This window comes from Ranitomeya imitator, chromosome 3 (genome assembly GCF_032444005.1).
Source record: "Ranitomeya imitator isolate aRanImi1 chromosome 3, aRanImi1.pri, whole genome shotgun sequence".
NCBI lineage: Eukaryota > Metazoa > Chordata > Amphibia > Anura > Dendrobatidae > Ranitomeya > Ranitomeya imitator.
This window is the reverse complement of record NC_091284.1, coordinates 131,127,328-131,150,362: the sequence shown is the minus strand read 5'-3', so window position 1 is coordinate 131,150,362 and position 23,035 is coordinate 131,127,328. Positions and strand designations below refer to the sequence as shown.

The window sequence follows — 23,035 nt, the reverse complement described above, 5'->3', positions numbered from 1 at the left end:
ATATTCTTGAATGGCCAAGTCAGTCACCTGATCTCAACCCAATTGAGCATGCATTTCACTTGTTAAAGACTAAACTTCAGACAGAAAGGCCCACAAACAAACAGCAACTGAAAACCACCGCAGTGAAGGCCTGGCAGAGCATCAAAAAGGAGGATACACAGCGTCTGGTGATGTCCATGAGTTCAAGACTTCAGGCAGTCATTGCCAACAAGGGGTTTTCAACCAAGTACTAGAAATGAACATTTTATTTAAAATTATTGAATCTGTCCAATTACTTTTGGTCCCTTTAAAATCAGGGTGGAGCAAGTTAGGGAGCTGAAACTCCTTAACCCTTCATCCAATTTTAATGTGGATACCCTCAAATGAAAGCTGAAAGTCTGAACTTCAACTGTATCTGAATTGTTTTGTTTAAAGTTCATTGTGGTAATGTCTATGACCAAAATTAGAAAAATGTTGTCTCTGTCCAAATATATATGGACCTAACTGTAGGTAAGAAGAACTTCAGATGAACAACACCACATGTCGACATCATGTAATGTGGTGTGTGAGAAATTAAGTACACCCTATGAATCAATAACTTGTAGAAAAAAATTTATCAGCAATAATCACCAGTAATCGTTTCTTTATTAGTCTCTCACATTGTTCTGGAGGAATTCTAGCCCACTTTTCATTACAACATTGCATAAGTGGAATGTGTCCTCAGAATGACCTATTGTTTATTTCAGCGTTTTGTGTTTATTATATATTTATTAAATTCATTTATGTTTTTTTTAACCCATATTACAATCTTTATTAAAAATAAGAATTAGAAATCTTGCAATTTTCACACTAGCCACTGGGGGCCTTCTAGACTCTAACTTCCTGTTACAGGAAATGGTCATGTACATTAGCAACAATGTCAAATAAATCTTTTGTATTGAAGAATCTAATGAGTGTGTCCAAATGTCATCGTGGAGAGAGAGAGCAGGGGATGTGCCTCCTTGATTGTTATGGAAAAAGCAAGGGTGTACTTAAGTTATAGTTAGATAAGCAATAACAAGATGTAATTGTTCATGTCATGTTGTTCATCTGAGGTCACATTTACCTAATTTTAAAACCTCAGAACCAGATTATTCTTATTATTATATTACCGATACATAACACCATAAAATACAAACAGGGTGTACTTAGTTTTCTGCATTATTGAATTTCCACATGTAGACAGCCGGGTTATAGGGGTTGCAGAGGTGTAATTAGTTTTATTCTCAAGTGTAGATGTCAACTCATGTTTCCAGTTTTACTCACCTGTCTCCATCACGAGTTCTGCGGAACTGGTTCCCAATTAAACAAGCTAACAGTTCGCCAACTCGGGCATTTGGCAGGAGAGGTTCAGCAACAGCTCCAATCCAGATGTCAATATTTCTCGGAGTGCCATAAAGGGACATGAATTGTTCAGCTAGTGGTCTGTTTCTCAAAACCTGTGCTAGTTCAGCTACATTACTGGGCTCAGAAAGTCCACAAAATCTTCTCCATGAATTGTATCCTACAAAAATAGGGAGACAATGTGGAAGACATTATATATATAACTCCCGCCCAGTAAAGGATGAAAGTGGAGATGACTGCTGTTATAAAGGACATTCAGAATATACATTGTTATTATTTATTTATAGCATGGGAGAAAAAAAATGAATATTTTCATATGAAAGACCGCAATCCAAAATACAGAAACAGTAACATGGACTACTGACCCCAGAATAGCAATAATTATATCTGTTCACTCAAGGTTGGCAGCATTTATTGTGATGTTATAACATAATACCCTAAAGCAGGGGTGTCAAACTGCATTCCTCGAGGGCCACAAACCATGCGTGTCTTCAAGATTTCCTTAGCTTTGCACAAGGTGCTGGAATCATTCTCTGCAGGTGATTAAATTATCACCTGTGCAATACAAGGAAATCCGGAAAACATGACCTGTTTGCGGCCCTTGAGGAATGCAGTTTGACACCCCTGCCCTAAAGGCAGTCACCCTCAAAACTGAAATTTTACTACTTTGACCTTATTATAGGGACCTTTTCTCCTATAAAACTCCTACATCTAGTGTAGATTTTGGTAAACGGGTTTTAGAGAAAAACTGTTATGTTATGTGTAAATTAGTGCGTTTCGGTTCACCTTTCCTCCCTCCTCAATTACAATATTCCGCCCCTCCCCTCATGGTGGTTGGCAGTGCTTGCTTTGGAGCGCTGCCTAATCTAACTTCCCAGCCCTGTATTTTCGGACACTGGAGCAACTAAGCACATGCATACACTGTCAGTGCGAGCGGGGCTGAGTTCTTATCCTGCTCCTATATAGCGACCATTTGGCTGTTGCTGAGAGGAGAGGGACGAAAAGTAGCATCATTTCAGTGTATGCATGCTCTCATCTCCTGTATATAATGGCTTCTGGGTGATACTGTGTGTAGCGAATGTCTGCTAACCACAGGAGAGGGAGATGACAGCACGCATGCACTGACATACAGGCAGTGAGTATGTGCACACTGTGTCAGTGTGTGCATTCTCATCCCTCTCCGATGTCGCTGCTTTGTGATCCTGTGTGTGGCAAACTGCTGCTAGACACAGGAGAGGGAGATGAGAACTCAGCCCCTGCATGCAATGACACTGTGTATGCAAGCGATCGGCCCCTCCACTATGTGCAGGGCTGAGAAGTTAGATCAGGCAGTGCTCCAAAGCGAGCACTGACAATTACCATGAGGAGTATTGGAGGGGCGCAAAGGTGCACTGAACACTTGGACACCAAAGCCCAATCATTTACATATGAAATGTCCAAGAAAATATTAAAATCTCTAAGCCACACTAGACAGGGGGCATTTACCCCCAACTCCTCCTCTATCACACAGATTTGCAGCAGGAGACAAGAGCTGGCAATCTAGCTGACACTTAGACTTACAATGTACATAGGGAAGCAGGGAATTACATCTAGTTGTGAAGTGTACATTCCTTTCATCCAAACATCTTTGCCAGACTCTTGGGTACCAGTAGAAAAGTCTGAATATTGGGCCTTGTATAAATCTAATAGTGATGGGACATACATTTTCAGCTTCAGGGCTAATTGGGGAAGAAGATGCATCTTTTTTCATAACTGTAACCCCTGCCTATAAGCCTTAAATCAAATACATAGTGGCTAGACAACTGACAACAGCCATGTCATGTTTAACCTTCGGGGATAGGTAAAATCCCGATGGCAAATATGGCGTCGATCTCTAAATTCTGCGATCAACAGGAGTGAAGATATCACATTTTCATTAAAGCGCTGAGGACATCCCACAACCCGGAGCACGTGAGGTCATCATAAGGTAGGGGGTGGGTGGGTGTAACTCAGGTACTGATAAAAGTTCAAGACAAATTATGATCTGTGTTCAATGCTGAGGAAGATACATGTTGGTGTAGGCTTGATCCCGTTAACCAGACATTTTTAATCAGATTGCTTTCATCTGATAGTTGAATCACGTCTGTGATTTGTAAATTTTTTTTAATAAACACTGCCTATTTGGATTAAATATAATATTTAATAGTTCTGCTCCTTTTGTTTTGTATACTGCGCCTCGAAGCTATACACTAATTACCAGGCATACAGTTGGTCTGGATATATAGATATAAAAAAAATGACTGGTGGTGGCAGCTAATAATCTTTCTTGGGTTATTGTGGAGTTCGAAGTGAAGGTATCAGAGGTTAGGTTCCCGATAACTAGCCTATTAGTGGAATCAGCTTGCAGTCTCCTCTGTTAATCGTCCGTCAATCATGTAATTGTCTAAACGATAGGGGGCAGCAGAGAGCTGCTCGACACAAAGATCACAGAATGTGATTTCTTAAGGATTAAACATGATGAAAACCTAAACCCTTCTTTTTCCCAGCATCCTCCATCATAGGTGGAGGAATCTATCCCTATACTACATATATTAAGAGTATAGGTGTATACGTGTATTTAGTTGGAGCTGCTGGTTGAATGGCAGTGAGATCCCAGGATACTTCGAGAAAATATTCCCTGCACACTCAATGTTCAAGTAAAAGTGTAGAAACTCAATGTTCAAGTAAAAGTGTAGAAATGTATTTAAGTGGTACATTCACATGATGGAGACCATAAATAGCGATTTTTCGGTTGAAAAACCCTTTTTCAAAGAATCACAGTACTGAAGCCACTGCGCCCTATTCAGGCTCCTCCATGTTCCTTTGGCTTCAGTGCTGAAGCTCTTTGAAAAAGGTTTATTTAACTGAAAAGTAACTATGGTCACAATAAAGAATTATTATTATTATTATTTTTTATCTTCACTTGAATATACCACTTGAATACATTTCTACACTTTTGCTTGAACATTGAGGGTGCTCTACATATATTGTGGAACAGTGATACCCACCTTGGTGTAACAGGATTTAAATTACAGCTGGAGAATCATTATCTTCCATTGAAACTATATATAAATGCACATACTGTATAAATATGCTGTGTACGTGTATTGTATGTAAATATATCTAGATAAATACATAGATATATTCTGTACCTGTACTATATACTGGATGTGTGGCTGCGGTCTTACAAAGTATATATATATATATATATATATATATATATATATGTATATATATATATATATATATATATATATATATACTAGATTGTGGCCCGATTCTAACGCATCGGGTATTCTAGAATATGCATGTCCCCGTAGTATATGGACAATGATGATTCCAGAATTCGCGGCAGACTGTGCCCGTCGCTGATTGGTCGAGGCAACCTTTATGACATCATCGTCGCCATGGCAACCATTATGACATCTACGTTGATACTGTGCCCGTCGCTGAATCAGAAACGTGAGATGTCTATGTCCTTTATGACATCATCGTCGCTGTGCCCGTTGCTGATTGGTCGAGGCCTGGCGGCCTCGACCAATCAGAGACGCGGGATTTCTACGTCGATGCTGTGCCGGTCTCTGATTGGTCGAGGCCGCCAGGCCTCGACCAATCAGAGAGCCGGGATTTCCAGGACAGACAGACAGACAGACAGACAGACGGAAAAACCCTTAGACAATTATATATATAGAAGATATATACACACATACATATATATGCACACACACATATAAGCATCATGCCAGTTAAATTACCTGGTAAGCCATGATCTCGTCCACGCTGCAAGTTGATGGCTCCCAAATCAAGGCCAAGACGTTTGAACAACTCAAACAGATGTTCTCGGAGTTCATCAACCAAAATCTGGTTTTGCCTGTTCAACTTTGCTTGATTTGCCATAAGGCCTCGAAGTAGAGGGTCAATGCCTCCTGTAATAGCAAGGAAAGTTGTGTATGTTTAGGCCTCATTCAGACATCAAAGGTTATTCTCATACATAAAAACAAACCGATGATCATCAGTGTTTGGTCAGTGTGTGAATTTTTACCATCAGTGTTTCATCACTGATTTTTTCATATGCAAAAAAAGAAAAATGGCGAAGCTTCTCCTGTAAATTACAATGTTGACCTCAGGCAGCAAACAGATTACACACAGATGGCAATCGTCATTGATTTTTCATGGACCCATAGACTTGTATGGGTGATTTTAATCTGTGACTCGGATGAAAAAATTGGCAGGTCTGCAAGGAATCGCGGATATATGAACACCACTATGAATAATAATAATACATTTTTATTGCTCTGACTGACACCAGACTGTTCACCTGAATAAGGCCTTAAAGACATATCCACCATAGATTTTCACAATTCAAAGTTTATACAGTAGAAGGCCATAGGTACATATGTTTGTGTCCTTTTAAGTAGTCACATTTTCATATTCCTAAATACCCTTCATTAGCAAATCACAGCTGTTTAGTTTAGAGAGGCAGTTACCGCCTTGTTACACTGACAGAATCCTGTCCTAGAATGTAAATGGGAAGAGTACCTCTGAGCATGTGCAGTAGGAAGCTCCACACCCCTCCCTTCATGTTTATGACAATATGCTCCAAGTGCATACTCAGATCTAACACTGGAGATACCAGCGGTAAACAGCGGCAACTCTAACTGTGGCCCACCCTGTCTTTCTGATCTCTAATATCGGGGATACCAGGGGTACTTATGAGTGAAGAGGCTGCTCACACTGCTGTCCACCTGTCTATCTGATCTAATACTGGAGATACCAGAGGTGCTGAGGTAAGAAGAGGCTGCTCACACTGCTGTCCACCCTGTCTATCTGATTTTATACTGGAGATACCAGAGGTGCTGAGGTAAGAAGAGGCTGCTCACACTGCTGTCCACCCTGTCTATCTGATTTTATACTGGAGATACCAGAGGTGCTGAGGTAAGAAGAGGCTGCTCACACTGCTGTCCACCCTGTCTATCTGATTTTATACTGGAGATACCAGAGGTGCTGAGGTAAGAAGAGGCTGCTCACACTGCTGTCCACCCTGTCTATCTGATTTTATACTGGAGATACTAAGAAATTCAAGTGGCAAAATTCAGACACATTTCAATGACGGCCATGTTCCTTTAATTATGGGACAGCACGGTGGGTCAGTGGTTAGCACTGCAGCCTTGCAATGCTGGAGTACTGAGTTCAAATCCCAGCTTGGACAACATCTGCAAGGAGTTTGTATGTTTTCCCCGTGTTTGCGTGGGTTTCCTCCCGGTACTCCGGTTTCCTCCCACATTCCAAAGAAATACTGATAGGGAATTTAGATTGTGAGCCCCATCGGGACAGCGATGATAATGTGTGCAAAACTGTAAAGCGCTGCGGAACATGTTGGAGCTATATTAATAAAAAGATTATTCTTATTATTATTAATCACCCACCATCATAGAGGTCACCCCCTATTGAGGGGTTTTAAAGAACACGTGTAAAATTCTTTACTGTGCCTGTGATAGCCAGCTTTAATTTTCTGACCAAGATGAGTACAGGCCTCTCTCCTCTGTTTCACACCTGAATGCATTCGCAAGCAAATATATTGTGAGTTAGAAGTCTGCATAAATGTCAGTCTGCTCAGTGCATCATCTAAAGGCCCCTTCACATTTAGCGACGCTGCAGCGATACCGACAACGATCCGGATCGCTGCAGCGTCGCTGTTTGGTCGCTGGAGAGCTGTCACACAGACCGCTCTCCAGCGACCAACGATGCCGGTAACCAGGGTAAACATCGGGTAACTAAGCGCAGGGCCGCGCTTAGTAACCCGCTGTTTACCCTGGTTACCATCCTAAAAGTAAAAAAAAACAAACACTAGATACTTACCTACAGCTGTCTGTCCTCCAGCGCTGTGCTCTGCTTCTCTGCTCTCCTCCTGTACTGTCTGGGAGCCGGAAAGCAGAGCGGTGACGTCACCGCTCTGCTTTCCGGCTCACAGCCAGTACAGGAGGAGTGCAGAGCACAGCGCTGGAGGACAGACAGCGGTAGGTAAGTATCTAGTGTTTGTTTTTTTTTACTTTTAGCATGGTAACCAGGGTAAACATCGGGTTACTAAGCGCGGCCCTGCGCTTAGTTACCCGATGTTTACCCTGGTTACCAGTGAAGACATCGCTGGATCGGTGTCACACACGCCGATCCAGCGATGTCTCCAGGGAGTCCAGCGACGAAATAAAGTTCTGGAATTTATTCAGCGACCAACGATCTCCCAGCAGGGGCCTGATCGTTGGTCGCTGTCACACATAACGATTTCATTAACGATATCGTTGCTACGTCACAAAAAGCAACGATATCGTTAACAATATCGTTATGTGTGAAGGTACCTTCAGTGTATTGCAATGAATTAGACCAGAATTGGAACTGAAGGTAAAGGCCCCTTCACATTAAGCGACGCTGCAGCGATACCGACAACGATCCGGATCGCTGCAGCGTCGCTGTTTGGTCGCTGGAGAGCTGTCACACAGACCGCTCTCCAGCGACCAACGATGCCGGTAACCAGGGTAAACATCGGGTAACTAAGCGCAGGGCCGCGCTTAGTAACCCGATGTTTACCCTGGTTACCATGCTAAAAGTAAAAAAAAAACAAACACTAGATACTTACCTACCGCTGTCTGTCCTCCAGCGCTGCGCTCTGCTTCTCTGCACTCCTCCTGTACTGGCTGTGAGCCGGAAAGCAGAGCGGTGACGTCACCGCTCTGCTTTCCGGCTCACAGCCAGTACAGGAGGAGTGCAGAGCACAGCGCTGGAGGACAGACGGCTGTAGGTAAGTATCTAGTGTTTGTTTTTTTTTACTTTTAGCATGGTAACCAGGGTAAACATCGGGTTACTAAGCGCGGCCCTGCGCTTAGTTACCCGATGTTTACCCTGGTTACCAGTGAAGACATCGCTGGATCGGTGTCACACACGCCGATCCAGCGATATCAGCAGGAGTCCAGCGACGAAATAAAGTTCTGGACTTTATTCAGCGACCAACGATCTCCCAGCAGGGGCCTGATCGTTGGTCGCTGTCACACATAACGATTTCATTAACGATATCGTTGCTACGTCACAAATAGCAACGATATCGTTAACAATATCGTTATGTGTGAAGGTACCTTAACTGGATAGAAAGACACAGTAAACAATTCTTCTGTTTGTTTCCACTCTAACCCCCATAGTGCTTCACCTCCTGCTAACCCCTCTAATCAGTACACCTAGTCACCTAGTACACCCATCCATCTCACCTCCTCCTCAGACCTGTGCCAGAACATAAAATCCTGTGTCTCCAAACACAGACAGCCCCCTCATGCCCTCTCCTGCTCCCACCTACTAAAGGTACCGTCACACATAACGATATCGTTAACGATATTGTTGCTTTCTGTGACGTAGCAACGATATCGTTAATGAAATCATTATGTGTGACAGCGACCAACGATCAGGCCCCTGCTGGGAGATCGTTGGTCGCTGGGGAAAGTCCAGGACTCGCTGGATCTCTCGCAGACATCGCTGAATCGGCGATGTCTTCACTGGTAACCAGGGTAAACATTGGGTTACTAAGCGCAGGGCCGCGCTTAGTAACCCGATGTTTACCCTGGTTACCATTGTAAGTGTAAAAAAAACAAACACTACATACTTACATTCCGGTGTCTGGTCACGTCCCTCGCCTTCAGCTTCCCGCACTGACTGTGAGCGCCGGCCGGCCGTAAAGCAGAGCACAGCGGTGACGTCACCGCTGTGCTTTATGGCCGGCGCTCAGTAACCAGGTAAATGGTTACCAGGGTAAACATCGGGTTACTAAGCGCGGCTCTGCGCTTAGTAACCCAATGTTTACCCTGGTTACCCGGGGACTTCGGGATCGTTGGTCGCTGGAGAGCTGTCTGTGTGACAGCTCTCCAGCGACCAAACAGCGACGCTGCAGCGATCGGCATCGTTGTCTAGATCGCTGCAGCGTCGCTGAATGTGACGGTACCTTAACACTCTGCTCCTCCTCACTGCTGGTGATAACTCTCCAAATCCTGGTCCTCACCACATCCCCACAGTCGCTGCTACCTCTCATCCACAATCTATCACAAATTTCCACAACCTTTCTAACCTTATACCCATGTGTCCAGCCCTCGCTTCCCCAGTCCCTCTAAATTTTGCTGTTTCTAGAATCAGAACAGATCAAAGTTTTAGAGAACTTTGCTTACGAACAGTGAGAAATACTCTTCCAGATATTATATATTTCAGTAGGAAAATAAGAAATGATGAAACCTAACATCCAAAAGTACGTAAATGTGTAAACCACAGTCAGGCCCAGGTCCTTCTCCGTCCTCGTCTATATTAAAGCCTACTGGCATATAGTGAGGTGAGTTACTGGAGTTAGGGACCATCCTGATTAGGTGCACTTTGTTGCGCTAGGGTGGCTTTTACGCCTTTCTCATAAAAATATGTTAATTAAGTGCGCTGTGGCTTTTTTTTACATATGTTGCTACTATCTACTTCCTTACGGCAGGGTACGTTGTTCATTGCAGGTTCTTTGCTTTTATTCTAAGATATATTTGTCTATTTATGACCACAGTGTGAAATTGCACCTACATATTCCACTTGTACTAACAGGTAGGCTGCCCCATGTTTTTGGTTTTGCTTTAAATTCCACATTATATTTCAGTACCTTCTCTCACAACTCTCCATGTATTGAAGAAAGTAAGGTGCAAAGGGACCGGAGGCAACCTTTGTGAGGTCTTGTAGTTATCCACCAATCGATAAATAAATGGCTGAATCATTGTGTGACCCATACGGAAGACCAAGCTGAACACATTAGATGCTCCCGGATTCACCGATTCATTATAATTACGGTATTGAGGAAGCACTCGAGACATAGATGAACCCAACAGTAGGGGAAGCCAATCCTTGTAGTTTATTTTCTGTAGAAATTAAATGTAAATAAAAGAAAAATACAATGACCTATTAGTTTAAATTTATATGAGGAAAGAAAACCATTTCTTTACATCTTGCCTATGCAAAACAAAATAATAACATATTTTAGGCCTAATTTTCATGTCCACCTTTGTCATGCGTGTGTTATCCATTTTTCAGATGGCTCGCACATGGACACATTACAGTCTTCACATGTCTGTCTTTGTTTGCAGGCTGTGGAGTTCTACTGTGATCTGACTTGTGGACTGAACCTATTCATTCTAATGAATGGACCTACCTTTCAGCCAAGCAGCATATGTATGCCATCGGTGCTGCAACCATGCGCTGTGCTGTCTTTTTTAAACCGGGTGTGTTAAAAACCTCAAGGCTTGTTTGTAGAACCTGGGAATCTGTCACCAGGTTTTTGCCACCTAATCTGAGGGTAACATAATGTAGGGACAGAGACCCTGATTCATGCAATCTGTCACTCATTGGGATGCTTGGTGTAGTTTAAAAAAAAAAAACAGGAAATTATCACTAGAGGACTAGTAAAAATGTTGCCATGTAGTCCTCCATATTCATGAGCTCTACATAATCCCGCCCCACCACTGATAGGCATCTTTCTGCCTATGAACAGTGTACACAGAAATACACAAGGTTCTGTATACTAAACTTGATAGTCACATTTAGGCTGTAATCTCTGTTAATATTGTTTGGTTGACTGGATGGAAGTCTTTTTTTATCAGAATTTTTAGAATTTTTCAAGAAATATGCTACAAAATCGTAATTACGGTATATTACCTGGTGTAAAGGCCACTGTTCTCCTGAATCTAATGTTGTTTTTCCTTTATTTCTGAGACTCTGTGCTCCTGTGAACAAATCTAGTTTTTTTAGACATCTGCGAGTGGTCCCCAACTATTTTTTATGGGAGTCTATTTAGGACCACGTCTTGTTGGCAAAAAAAAATCTAGATTTGCATACAAGAAAGAGAGGGTCATAACTCGGCGACAGAGAGATGCACCAACAAAAAATAAACAATAATAAACAAAAAAAATGCTTTAATTGGGTGGTAACTGCACTAAATGTAAATTAGCCCCGCAATGGCAGATTCAGGAGAACAGCGGCATTTACAGCCATAGAGAAATCTTATTTATGGCGAGTGATATGTCCTCTTTATAGTCACCTGGATAGCAGTATGAAGTCACAACCTCAATTAAAAGGCTGTACACTGGGCACTCAGCGAATACCCCCCAGGGGAATCCTGTATGAGATACACCTCCACACCTCTGCTATACTTCATTTTGTATGACACATGTTCCTTCTGACAGTGTGTATGGGGAAATAGAGTAACAGGACAGCAGCATGTTGTCCGAGGTCATTATACACAATACCTATGGTGTCCAGAAATACGGCAAGTCTCACCTGTGAAATGGCGCCAATTATTTTCCTGGTTTCTTGGAATAGTGTTTCACCACTCCATCTTGGATTCATCCTACGTAACACTCCAGCTATACGGTTGTGCTCTCTCACAAAGAGTGTGTGAAATGCAGTTAAACCTGGCTGCTCACTGACACGACCATCACCTAAAATGAAAAGGTCTCTGGTATTTAAGCCTTTTTCGCACGTCAGTTTTATATATATAAAAAACGGTGCATGTTTTTCTCGGTGTGCTGTACCCTTTATTGGTCCGTGTGTCAGTTCCTTCCATACTTGTTGCATACATTTTTTTTTTTTTTTTTTATTTAAATAGATTTTTATTAACAATATAAAAAAAAGAGAACAACAGAATGCCATTTACATTGCATTATATCAGATACACATTTTCTTACTTTAATAAACCCCAACCTTACCCCAACTACCCCCCTCCCCCATAAGACAGCTCAGTCTCAATCTCCACCCCACCGAGGCATTATCTGCCTCTTGTAATTTATCCTCTTCCAGGTCTTAGGAAACACGACGCCTATACTCCTCAATCCAAATCAAGCCAAGGAGACCATATTTTATTAAAGAGTTCTATTTTCCCCCTTTTACTGTACACCCCCTTTTCCAATTTTAGACCATGTTGAACATATTGGAGAAATTCCCTTCTCACAGGTGGTTCCGCGTTTATCCAGTTTCGTGCTATTACTTTCCTGGCCATGTAGAGTAGCCTAGCGATTGCAATCTTCCAAGTATTGTCAACTCCAATTTCTTCCACATATCCCAGCACACATACTATCGGGTCTCTAACAACTCTGCACTTATATGCTGCTTCAACCCGGCTCAAAACCACCACCCAAAAGGCAGCCAGTCTCGGACACGTCCACATCATGTGATATATTCCTGCCTTCTCACTCGCACACCTCGGACACCCAGAATTGACACGCAATCCCGCTTTGTATAGCACTTCCGGAGATTTATATACCCTATGCAGAATGTATAGCTGCGAGAGCCTATATGGTTCACTCAAGGATAGTCGCGGAACCCACTCCATCACCGATTCCCAGGTTTCATTTTCCATCGGCCCCACTTCTCTCTCCCACTTAGCTCTCGCCTTTATAGGGAAATCTAGCAGAAATGTGTGCATAAGGTCCTTATACAGAGTGGAAATAACTCCCCTTGTAGTACCCTCACCACACACATACTCCAACACTATATCATCTTGAACCCTGATATCAGCCTTCTTATTCTGAGCTCTAAAGGCATGTCTCATCTGCGCATACTGATATTCCCCTGTGGATCGCAAACCAAATTCTTCCTGCAATTGGGAAAAGGACTTCAGCTCCTGCTGCTGGATTATCTGGTGAACAAAGCAAATTCCCTTATTCTGCCATTCCATCAATCCTCCCAGGGCCTCAAAATCCTTTAAGTTGTGGTTAGACCATATCGGTGTGAATTTAGTCAACCCTGTAACCCCACGAATCTGCCTTAGTCTATTCCATAATTTACGAATCAGGAACAGGGTTGGGTATATTTTCCCCAGCGCGCCCAATGAGCCATCCTCCAAACACCTGGCCATCGGTCGTCGGTCCGTCACCTCTTCCAATAGCTGTTGTACTGCGCTGGATGACGCCCCTCGCGCCCAGCCCTTCAAATGCTGGCTCTGGGCCGCAAGGAAGTATATTTCCGGGTTGGGCAAAGCCAAACCACCATCTTCCTTGGGTCGTTGAAGCGTCTCCAAGCTAATACGTGGATATTGTCTACCCCATATCAAACTTCTAAAGAGGGCATTAATCTGCCTGAACTTCCCCCGAGGGATCCAAATTGGTGCGTTATGCATAACATAAAGAATTTTAGGCATAAGGACCATTTTAATAAGGTTTACCCTACCGACGACCGATAGATGTAGCTTATTCCAGGCGTCTTCCTTTGCCTTGAGTACCCCCATAACAGGAGTCAAATTTCTTTGCAGAAACTCCGCCACCGGCACCGAGATCCATATTCCAAGATATTTAAATTGGGAAACCACCTTCAGCCTCTCATCCCCAACATCCTCACTCACATTCTCTCCTACGTCATCCACTCTAAAAAGAACCGTCTTATCCCAATTAATTGTTAGTCCCGACACAGTACCAAATCTCTCAACAATTTCAACGGCCCCTCTTAGTGAATTGTCTGGATCCTCCAGGAACAGCAAAACATCATCCGCATATAACGCTATTTTTTCCTCTACTTTGCCATACCTAAACCCAGGGACCCCATCCGACTGCCGAATCTTAGCAGCAAGAGGTTCTACAGCCAACGCGAACAGGAGGGGTGACAGCGGGCATCCCTGCCTAGTACCCCTAGCCAGCCCTATAGGACGAGATAACTCCCCATTTACTCTAATTCTAGCGGATGGTAATGAGTACAACAGCTGTATCCAGGCCACAAACTGCGGGCCAAACCCCATACATTCCAACACCTGCCAGAGGTACCCCCATTCGACGCTGTCAAACGCCTTGTGTGCATCTAGCGATACAATCACTCTTCGACCACAGTTATCAGACTCTACCTGCAAATTTACATATAACCTCCGCAAATTGATCGCCGTTGATCTATCCGGCATAAAGCCAGATTGGTCCGAATGCACCAGACTCGCAATAACACTAGAGAGGCGGAGAGCCAACACCTTGGCCAGAAGCTTGACATCAATTGTTAGTAAAGAAATTGGGCGGTACGACTCCGGTTTCCCCAAGTCCTTATCCTCCTTTGGAATGACCACTATTATGGCCTCTCTCATAGAGGCTGGCAAGCGCCCACAAGACCTAGCTTCCTCCAATACCATTTTTAATCTAGGAATCAACACTTCTGCCAACCCTTTATAGATCTCAGCGGGTAACCCATCGACCCCAGGCGCCTTCCCATTGGCCATAGACATCAATGCCCGACTCAATTCCTCCTCAGTGATAGGGGCCTCAAGGCTCTCCCTATCTGCCTCACTCAGTCTCGGCAAATCCAGACCTTCCAAGAAAGTCAGTGCATCCTCGACCGATTCACCAACCCGAGAGGAATACAAATCTGCATAGAAGTCCGCAAAGGCTCTCAAAATTTCAGGTGTTTCCGTTATTTTACCTCCACTAGCAGATTCCAAAGAGTGTATATATGAAGAACCTCTCTGAGCAGCAGCCACTACCGACAGCATATGTCCCACTGTTTCTCCCTCCTGATAGAACAATACCCTTTGGAAATCTCGTTTCCTCTCAGCTTTGCCTAGCAGAATTTTTTCCAAATGATTTTGTGCGTTTTTCATTCTTCTCTCTGCCTCAGGGGTTCCCAGTGTGGCCATCCCATCCTCTGCTTCCTTCAACTCCTCAACTGCCGCTTTTTCTACCTCTCTCGTCCTCCTCTTACACCTACTAATGTCCCTAAACAGTAGTCCCCTCAGGTACGCCTTCATTGCATCCCAAATTGTAAGAGCGTCGGCGCTTCCATCATTTAAGAGAAAGAATTCCGCCACCTCTCGTCCTATACTTTCCAACTCAATACTCTGTAACCAATTAGGATGAATCTTCCATTCTCTCCCACTTAGCGAGCGAGCCCCCTCCAATCCAACCTCTACTTCAATTGGACTATGGTCCGACAAGGCCCTTGGCAGATATCTCACCTCCCCAACCAGTGTGTCCAAAATCCTGTTACCCAGAGCCATATCAATTCTAGAGAGTGTGGCATGTGCCGGTGAATAACATGAGTACCCTCTCTCCCCCACATGTCTAACCCTCCACAGATCAATCAAACCTATCTCCTGTATATAGGTGCCAAATGTTGTTATGTGTCCCTCCGACCTATTCTGAGTATTTTTATTTTTATCCCAATATTCATCACAGATGTTATTTAGATCTCCGATAATTATTAACGGTGTCGGTCCCCATTTTTCCACTCGCTCCATTACTTCTCTAATCTTCCTGCTAGAGTAGGGAGGCGGAATATACATCGCGGCAACACACAGCATCACTCCATACAGTATACACCGTAATAGTACATACTGTCCCTCCACGTCCACATATACCTTCACCTCCTCATACTGAACTCCCGCTGGAACCAAGATTGAGACTCCTCTTGCATACGTGGAGAGGGTAGAATGATATCCCCTCTGGATCCATCGTCTATTCAAAACATCCACTTTTTCCCTTACCAAATGCGTCTCCAGCAAGCATATCATTGAGGCCCTTTGGTCTCTTGCATATTGCAAACACGCAGCACGTCTAGATTTCTCCCCTAGGCCTCTCACATTCCAGCACAAAATCTTAAAACGGGTCCCCATCACTTGGCTCATCTTCACTATAAGTATCATCAATTTTGAGCTCAGGCTGTCTAACTACCCTCCCCCCCTCCCCCCTCCCAACTCCCCCTCCCACCCTTCCCCCCTCACATCTAACCATTCCACCTCTTTCCAAGAGTGGGGCATCATCGCCCATAGCGAACACTCCGTTTGGCATTACCATCCCAACCCTCCTCCCACCACTGTACATAACAGGATTTCAGACATTTTGAAAAATAACGTTCTCAAAACATTTTAACTTAGAATTATTTGCACACGCAAGAAGCCTGCATACACTTAAAATATGTCGCATACCCTTCCTCCCCCTTTCCCAGCAACCATTACATCATCCCTTTAACTTTAACTGGATATAATCCAGCTCCCTTCTTCCCCCCCCCATACCCCTTGGCTTGTCAATCACATGACTCTTTTCCAACTGACAGATAAGTAAACAACTTCAGACTCTTCCCACAGTTTCAGTCTCCTTTTCCTTTAAGCTTTTTAGCATTAATATCGATCCACTGGGTAGCGTCCTCCGGCTTCTGGAAAAAATGAATTTTATCAAACGCCACCACCCTCAGTCTTGCTGGGAACATCATGGAATACTGCACACCCAATTCCCTCAGCCGTCTCTTGATACCCGTGAACATCATCCGTTGTTTCTGCACCAGAGTAGAATAGTCTGGGTATATAGCAATCTTTTGACCTTCAACTGTCAGATCCGTCATGTCTCTGGCCTTCCTCAGGATAATGTCTCTGTCTCTATAGTTTAGAATTTTGGCGAGCATGGTACGGGGATTCGCTCCAGGGACAGGTGGTTTCGGCGGGACCCTATGCGCTCTTTCTACCGCGAACACTTTTGTTAGCGCCATATCTCCAAATGTCTCTAACAGCCATTTTTCAATATATTCCGTTGGATTCCTCCCTTCAGCTTTTTCAGGGATGCCCACTATGCGAATATTATTTCTTCTGGACCTGTTCTCAAGGTCCTCATTTTTCGCAGCCAATTCAGCAATTGCTTGAGTGAACTTTTTCTCTGCTTTTTGCAGCTGCACTATATGATCTTCTGCAGTGCTCACTCTCTCCTCTACCTCCCCCACACGTTTGTCAATCTTCTGCATGGCTGCGTTTATCTGGGCTGTGTCCCCCTTAACCTCCTGTATCTGTATGGTCAGAGATTGTTTACATGAAGAGACTAGCGCAAAAACGTCTCTTAGGGTAGGCTCAGCTTCTGGCGCCATTTCCTCGGGTCCCCCTTCTGCCACCGCCATTTTACTCTCCTTTCTCCCCTGTTGTACCTCATGTTCTCCTGCTGGGCTCTCCTCCTCCTCCTCCTCTTCGGTATCAGCTCCGGCTCCCTCCTCTGCGGCCTCCGCTCTCGCAAACTGCTGGAGCTTTGCCGCTACCTCCATACGCTTTCTGCATGCGGCGTTCTCCTTGTCTGCCTTTTCCCTCAAGTCGGCGCCATCTTGGATTGCGCCTGCATCCCCGGCTCCCGCGTCCTTCTGCCGTCTCCTGGTCATGTTCGTCGGTTCCAGCGCTACCGAACAGCACCGCCGGCCTCTCCAAGTCTCCCCGCAGCCAGTAAGCCCCCGCAGGGACCAAACAGCAGCGGCTCTGCAGGATTTTACAATATACAGCGGCGGGAGCTCACAGCCGCACGTCCGCTCACATGGACTCTCAGGCCACGCCCCCTTGTTGCATACATTTATGTTATATGAAAAAAAAAAAAATTCCTAACTTATAATACCCATTTAAAAGTAAAATACAGACAGCACATGGATATGCTGTATATTGATTTTTTTTCTTATCACGGGACAATTGACCTACATTGGTGAATTTGATCCAACCTTTTTTTGTCAGACAATCAGTCTTCAAAAAAAAAAGACACGGGAAATGGCACAGTGATTGGAATGGGTCCAGAACTTATCCACAAAAATAATAATTCGTGATGAGCGAATATACTCGTTACTTGAGATTTCCCGAGCACGCTCGGGTGACCTCCGAGTATTTTTTATTGCTCGGAGATTTAGTTTTCTTTGCCGCAGCTGAATGATTTACAGCTACTAGCCTGCTTGATTACATGTGGGGATTCCCTAGCAACCAGGCAACCCCCACATTTACTCAGCCTGGCTAATAGCTGTAAATCATTCAGCTGAGGCGATGAAAACTAAATCTCCGAGCACTAAAAAATACTCGGAGGTCACCCGGGAAATCTCGAGCAACGAGTATATTCGCTCATCACTAATAATAATGGATCACAAATTTACCAAAAAACTGATGTGTGAAAGATCCCTTAGTCAAGAAACTAGCAGGAAGTTATCATATAATTGATAGACAGAACATTTATAAGTCACCACTTACCGGCTAAGAAGCACGGGAGACCAGATGACTTGTTAGTCTGCTGACAGAAATCTTCTTCAATTCCATTTGTACTGAAAGGTAGGTAGGGGCGGCCATTATCAGAAAAGTTATTATTCACAGCCATGAGACCCAGTTGATTGTCGTTGTTCCGCAGCATTCTTGCCAATTTATTGGTGCTCCCATATACTTGACTGGCGTCAACGTAGGATGTGAGGATGTTCATCTGTTCACGTATAGGTGAACCTTGCTGAAAAGCAGGACTTGAGCGGAAAAGGGGGATACAGTCACTGCGGTTAGATATACGAGGGTCATTTGGCGGGATCTGCAGAGTTAAACATACAGTAGAATTTTATTCATATATCTTTGTCTGCCTAAATTGTATAATGATGATGGATAATAATGTAAATTACTAAATTTCTGCTAAGAAGTCGAAGATGTTAGCACAATGGTAGGATAAGACCATAGATTTTAGTACAAACTAATGGAAATGGGCCTTCACTATGGCTATGTTCACATGGAGTTTTGCAAAAGGTTGCAAAAAAATGCTTTCATTGTGTGGTAACTGCACCAAATGTAAATTAGCCCCCCAAACATTAGGTATTGAGGTTAATTTACATAGTGCGATTATCAAGCAAATTATTGTTTATGCTGCGCCCAATTTACATGAAATCATTAATGGATCTTTACACCCTCTGGGTCTTCAGTATGGAATGTTATTTTTGTCTATTTATAAGACCAACATGTATGCGATTAATGTGCCATATTGTATAATTATTGATATGTGTGGTGGCTATGTATTTTGTGTGATGCAATGACTGATTGCTAGAGCACTGACCAAACCCCTGAAGAAACCATTTTTGCTAAGGCGAAACCCTTGCTCAAGCCATACATCACTGTTTCCCACGAGGTGGCGGATCTTTGGATTTTTATGAATATGTGCATTTTAAATCTTGTAGTTGAGTATATTTATTACATTGTAGCTCTTTCATCATCCCAGTTGTTGGATTTACCCAACTTGGATGATTCCTGGATTTGTTTCTTCTCTATTGTTCAGATGTCGGCTACTGAGAAACGGAGCAGAGACACTTTAGTGTTTCTCAACCAAATGAATACCAGCTGATACATCGATGGACATTAAACTGGACGGACAAAGTGGGGTGTTCTAGTTTATAATTTCTTTTGTATTCAGTTCTTCCTCTTGAACTATCCATGGTGATGAGTGTTTACATACATATGTTATTTGTTGTTTTTTTTGTCCTATGTAGCAGTGCCACGTTTTTCTAATTTTTGGCTTAGTTTATGGGTTTATTAGACTTGTCCTATTCATGCAGCAGCTCCGATTGGGACGTATTTTTGGTTGATGAGGCTACACTTACATGCATTTTTTTAAAGGGGCATTTACACTGCATGAATATCGTGAATAAGTGTTCCTTATTTGTTGGTTGAAATGATCTTTTGGTTCACCCAAAAGATCATTGTTCTCGGCAGCTCATTGTCCTGTGTAAACAGGTCCTTTGCTGCAGATGAAAACAGTTATGTGCACTGAACGATAAATTGCAGATCTATCTGGGAACATAGGATATTAAAAGACTACAAACATGTAGCAGATCAGTGATCATTGGTGTAAACGGATCCTTGGCAGAAACATGTAGTAGTCAGAACTCAGATGAAAGCAGTGCTAATATGCGGTGTTACCACAAACCAGTACAATGATCTAATTAGTTGTTCATGTCTGTGCTGGTAAAGAGTTGTCAGCATACATCATCAATGCATTATCCCTACGTACTCTATTCTTCTTTTAGTTTTTTTTATCCTTGTTGACTCAATTTTACCAATATACATCAAGGATAATTTTATCAAAAGGTTACCCTTAGGGGGTAGCAGGGCAGCTCCCGAGCGCAGCTGTGATCACAGTCAATGCCTCTTATAAAGGTTGATCTTGATGGTGTTTCTGGTGCCAGATCAAGGTCATGGTCAATCCACTGTCCCCACTGCATGAACATAAGAGACCGCTGTTTGTCCAGGGTCTGTTCTCTCTCCGGAAATCGGATAATCTGATTCGACACAGCTCTTGCCTGAAATACAACAGAATTGCTTCAAAAGTAGTAAATGTAGGCAGCATTGCAAAATTATCAGTAAGACAAACTTTATCGATGGGAGAGCTTTTTCCTTAAAGTATAGATTTGCTGTTTTCATCCTCTAAAACAAGTTAAAACTACCTTAGGTGCACAAAGCAATGTAATATGTGCAGGAACAGTCCAATCCCCATGTTCTTCACTTTGCCATCCACCCTTTTTGAATGAACAGTTAATTCCTCTAGCATTATAGGTACTGGAACTCCCTTTCCCTCACTTGAAGCTATTGACTAATGACTTGCCTGCCCCAAACTGGATACCTGCTTCTCTTCTATGGAGAGACAAAGATCCTCCCCTAGTAGCTGTCATCCGTCTCAGTGTCTCTTCTGTTAGACAGATTACACTTCAGAAGAGGCAGTGAGAGGAAGTTAGCCAAAAGGGGTCACCTAATGCCTATTGATCATGTCACCTATTAAATGGGATCACGTTGTCTGAACATAGTGACCATTTAATTTTTCATAAAGCATAAACAAAATGTACCTCCTGACATTTCCTATAGAAGATTAGTCTGGTGGCCTACATCTGCATTTTTTCACAAGCCTACATGACTCTAACCACCGAGTCTGTACACTCACCAGAGGTAAAGGGAAACCATTGATCCTACGATCTTCTGTCCAGCCTTTAGGGAGCCCTCTGCCATCTTCATACTGAGCTGGTAGCAGGCGTGCATACGGCCTATTGGAAACTCCAAAGTTTGGAAATCTCCTGAAGAAGCAAATATCAGCATTATTCAAGAAACATTTATTCTCTTCCTGCCTGTGTCACATTGGACCCTTGATGCCCCACATTACCTAATTTTCATTGCTTACACATCAGAAGATTACAAAATGGTTTTCTAGGTGGACATAGCCTTTAAGCCTTCTTCTCACCTGTTATTGCACTCTCCTGTGAAGGTACGATAACGACTTGGCTGACAGTTTTTTGGAAGATGTAGGAAAGCATATCCAGAAACCTTATGCAACATATCTATCTGGTTAGCCGTCAGCAGGTCTGTTAAACACATGATAATATGATGTGACAATTGTTCATATAAAGTGCTAGTTACAGGGCCCAGCAGATGCCAGACTATAAAACATTCCAGATTAACAGATTTACTGAAAAAATAAAAGACATGGCTGCTTTCTTTCAGGAGCAGCACCACCCTTGTCAGTGGGTTTTGTCTGGTATTGCACCTCAGCTCTAGTCACTTCCCTGGAGCTGGGCGACAACACTAGACTCAACCCACGGCCAAAAGTAGTACTGTCACTGACACAAAGCAGCCATGTTTTTATAATCCTAGAAAACCCTTTTAAGTATGATAATAAAGTCTAATGTCATTAGTGGTGTTGTAATGAACGTTATGAATGGACATTTGATAAATGAATGTATGATGTAAAATAATGCTGTATTTGTGATCACTCAATATTTTCAATGGGCTTATTATTACAGAGTAATTCCGCTCAGTTTCAGACATTCAGTTAAAACGCCTTTATATGGGCCACATAATTAAAGGGGTAGGCCCACCATTATATATCACATGCACTTTATTGCTCATTAAACTAATTAATTATATTTTCAACTTACCGTATATAGTGTGAAAGGGAAACTGCCAGCACATTTTTACATAAGGATGTAGTGGCAATCTGATGTCATGCCTAGAGAGTCCTATAGAAATCAGGATGGAAGTGCATTGGGGTTGTGCCGAAAGACTTAGATTGTTGCCTCCAAGTGCACTGGCACTTTGCACAAATGTATAATTTGTATTGGGAGACAAGAGCCTGTACAGCCATACCCCTTATCCCATATATTAAAATGTACTGACAGTTTTCCTTTTTTACATGATCTGTCATCACCTAATGTTCAAGGGTTCTAGCAATGTGCAGGTCCGCCTACTAAGCAGAGTGCTGAAGGACACACATGCTCAGGCGCTCTTCTCATATCCAGTTGTTTTCATACTATTAACTGTTCACTGCAGAGGAGTCGCTATACCGGTAACTTTCTTTTCCTACAAATTATTTCCGTTTCTGCTTTGCAGTGAACGTTCAGTCACGATGCACAGACATGGCTGAGCATGTGTGTCCTTCATCATTCAGCTCATCAGATGGACATTGCTGTACAATCTGACCTCTAGGTGGCGCCATGCTATGTAGGATATGTAAATTGAAACAGGCTGGGGATTAGTTATAAAAGGAGAATGACGCTAGGGAAAGAGGGCATGGATCCGTATTGAATATTGGCCCAGGGCAGCATAAATTGTGCTTAAAATGGGTATGTCTTATAAATGAGATGTGACAATAAGCGCTTATGTGACGTACAGGAGTCCATTATTCCATCTACAGCACGTAAGTTGCAGGCACTAACAGAAAAGTTAGGCGGTGTTCACGTCTGTCCAGACCTTCCACATATCTGTTCTGTTTTTGAAACAGACAAATGGAATAAATGATCATCAATCACGCAAACGGAAAGAGAGGAGGCCAACTGATCCTTATGGTAGTCGTTGCAGTCTTTGTAGGAACAAAACTAAAAGTTCTGCATGTGAAACTTTTTTCCA

The 23,035-nt window shown here is 43.1% G+C and overlaps 1 protein-coding gene across 1 annotated transcript in view; it reads right to left on the bottom strand.

Moving 5' to 3' along the window:
• LOC138672972 (myeloperoxidase-like) overlaps positions 1-23,035 on the bottom strand; it is a 33,340-nt gene that overhangs the window by 6,309 nt on the left and 3,996 nt on the right. Inside the window, exons 5-12 of the mRNA XM_069761454.1 lie at positions 21,375-21,495; positions 21,081-21,210; positions 20,239-20,445; positions 18,371-18,692; positions 11,710-11,870; positions 10,043-10,295; positions 5,136-5,306; positions 1,285-1,522 (exon numbers count right to left, since the gene is read on the bottom strand). Coding sequence (XP_069617555.1) covers positions 1,285-1,522; positions 5,136-5,306; positions 10,043-10,295; positions 11,710-11,870; positions 18,371-18,692; positions 20,239-20,445; positions 21,081-21,210; positions 21,375-21,495 — 1,603 coding nt within the window. The remainder of the gene's footprint in view (positions 1-1,284; positions 1,523-5,135; positions 5,307-10,042; positions 10,296-11,709; positions 11,871-18,370; positions 18,693-20,238; positions 20,446-21,080; positions 21,211-21,374; positions 21,496-23,035) is intronic.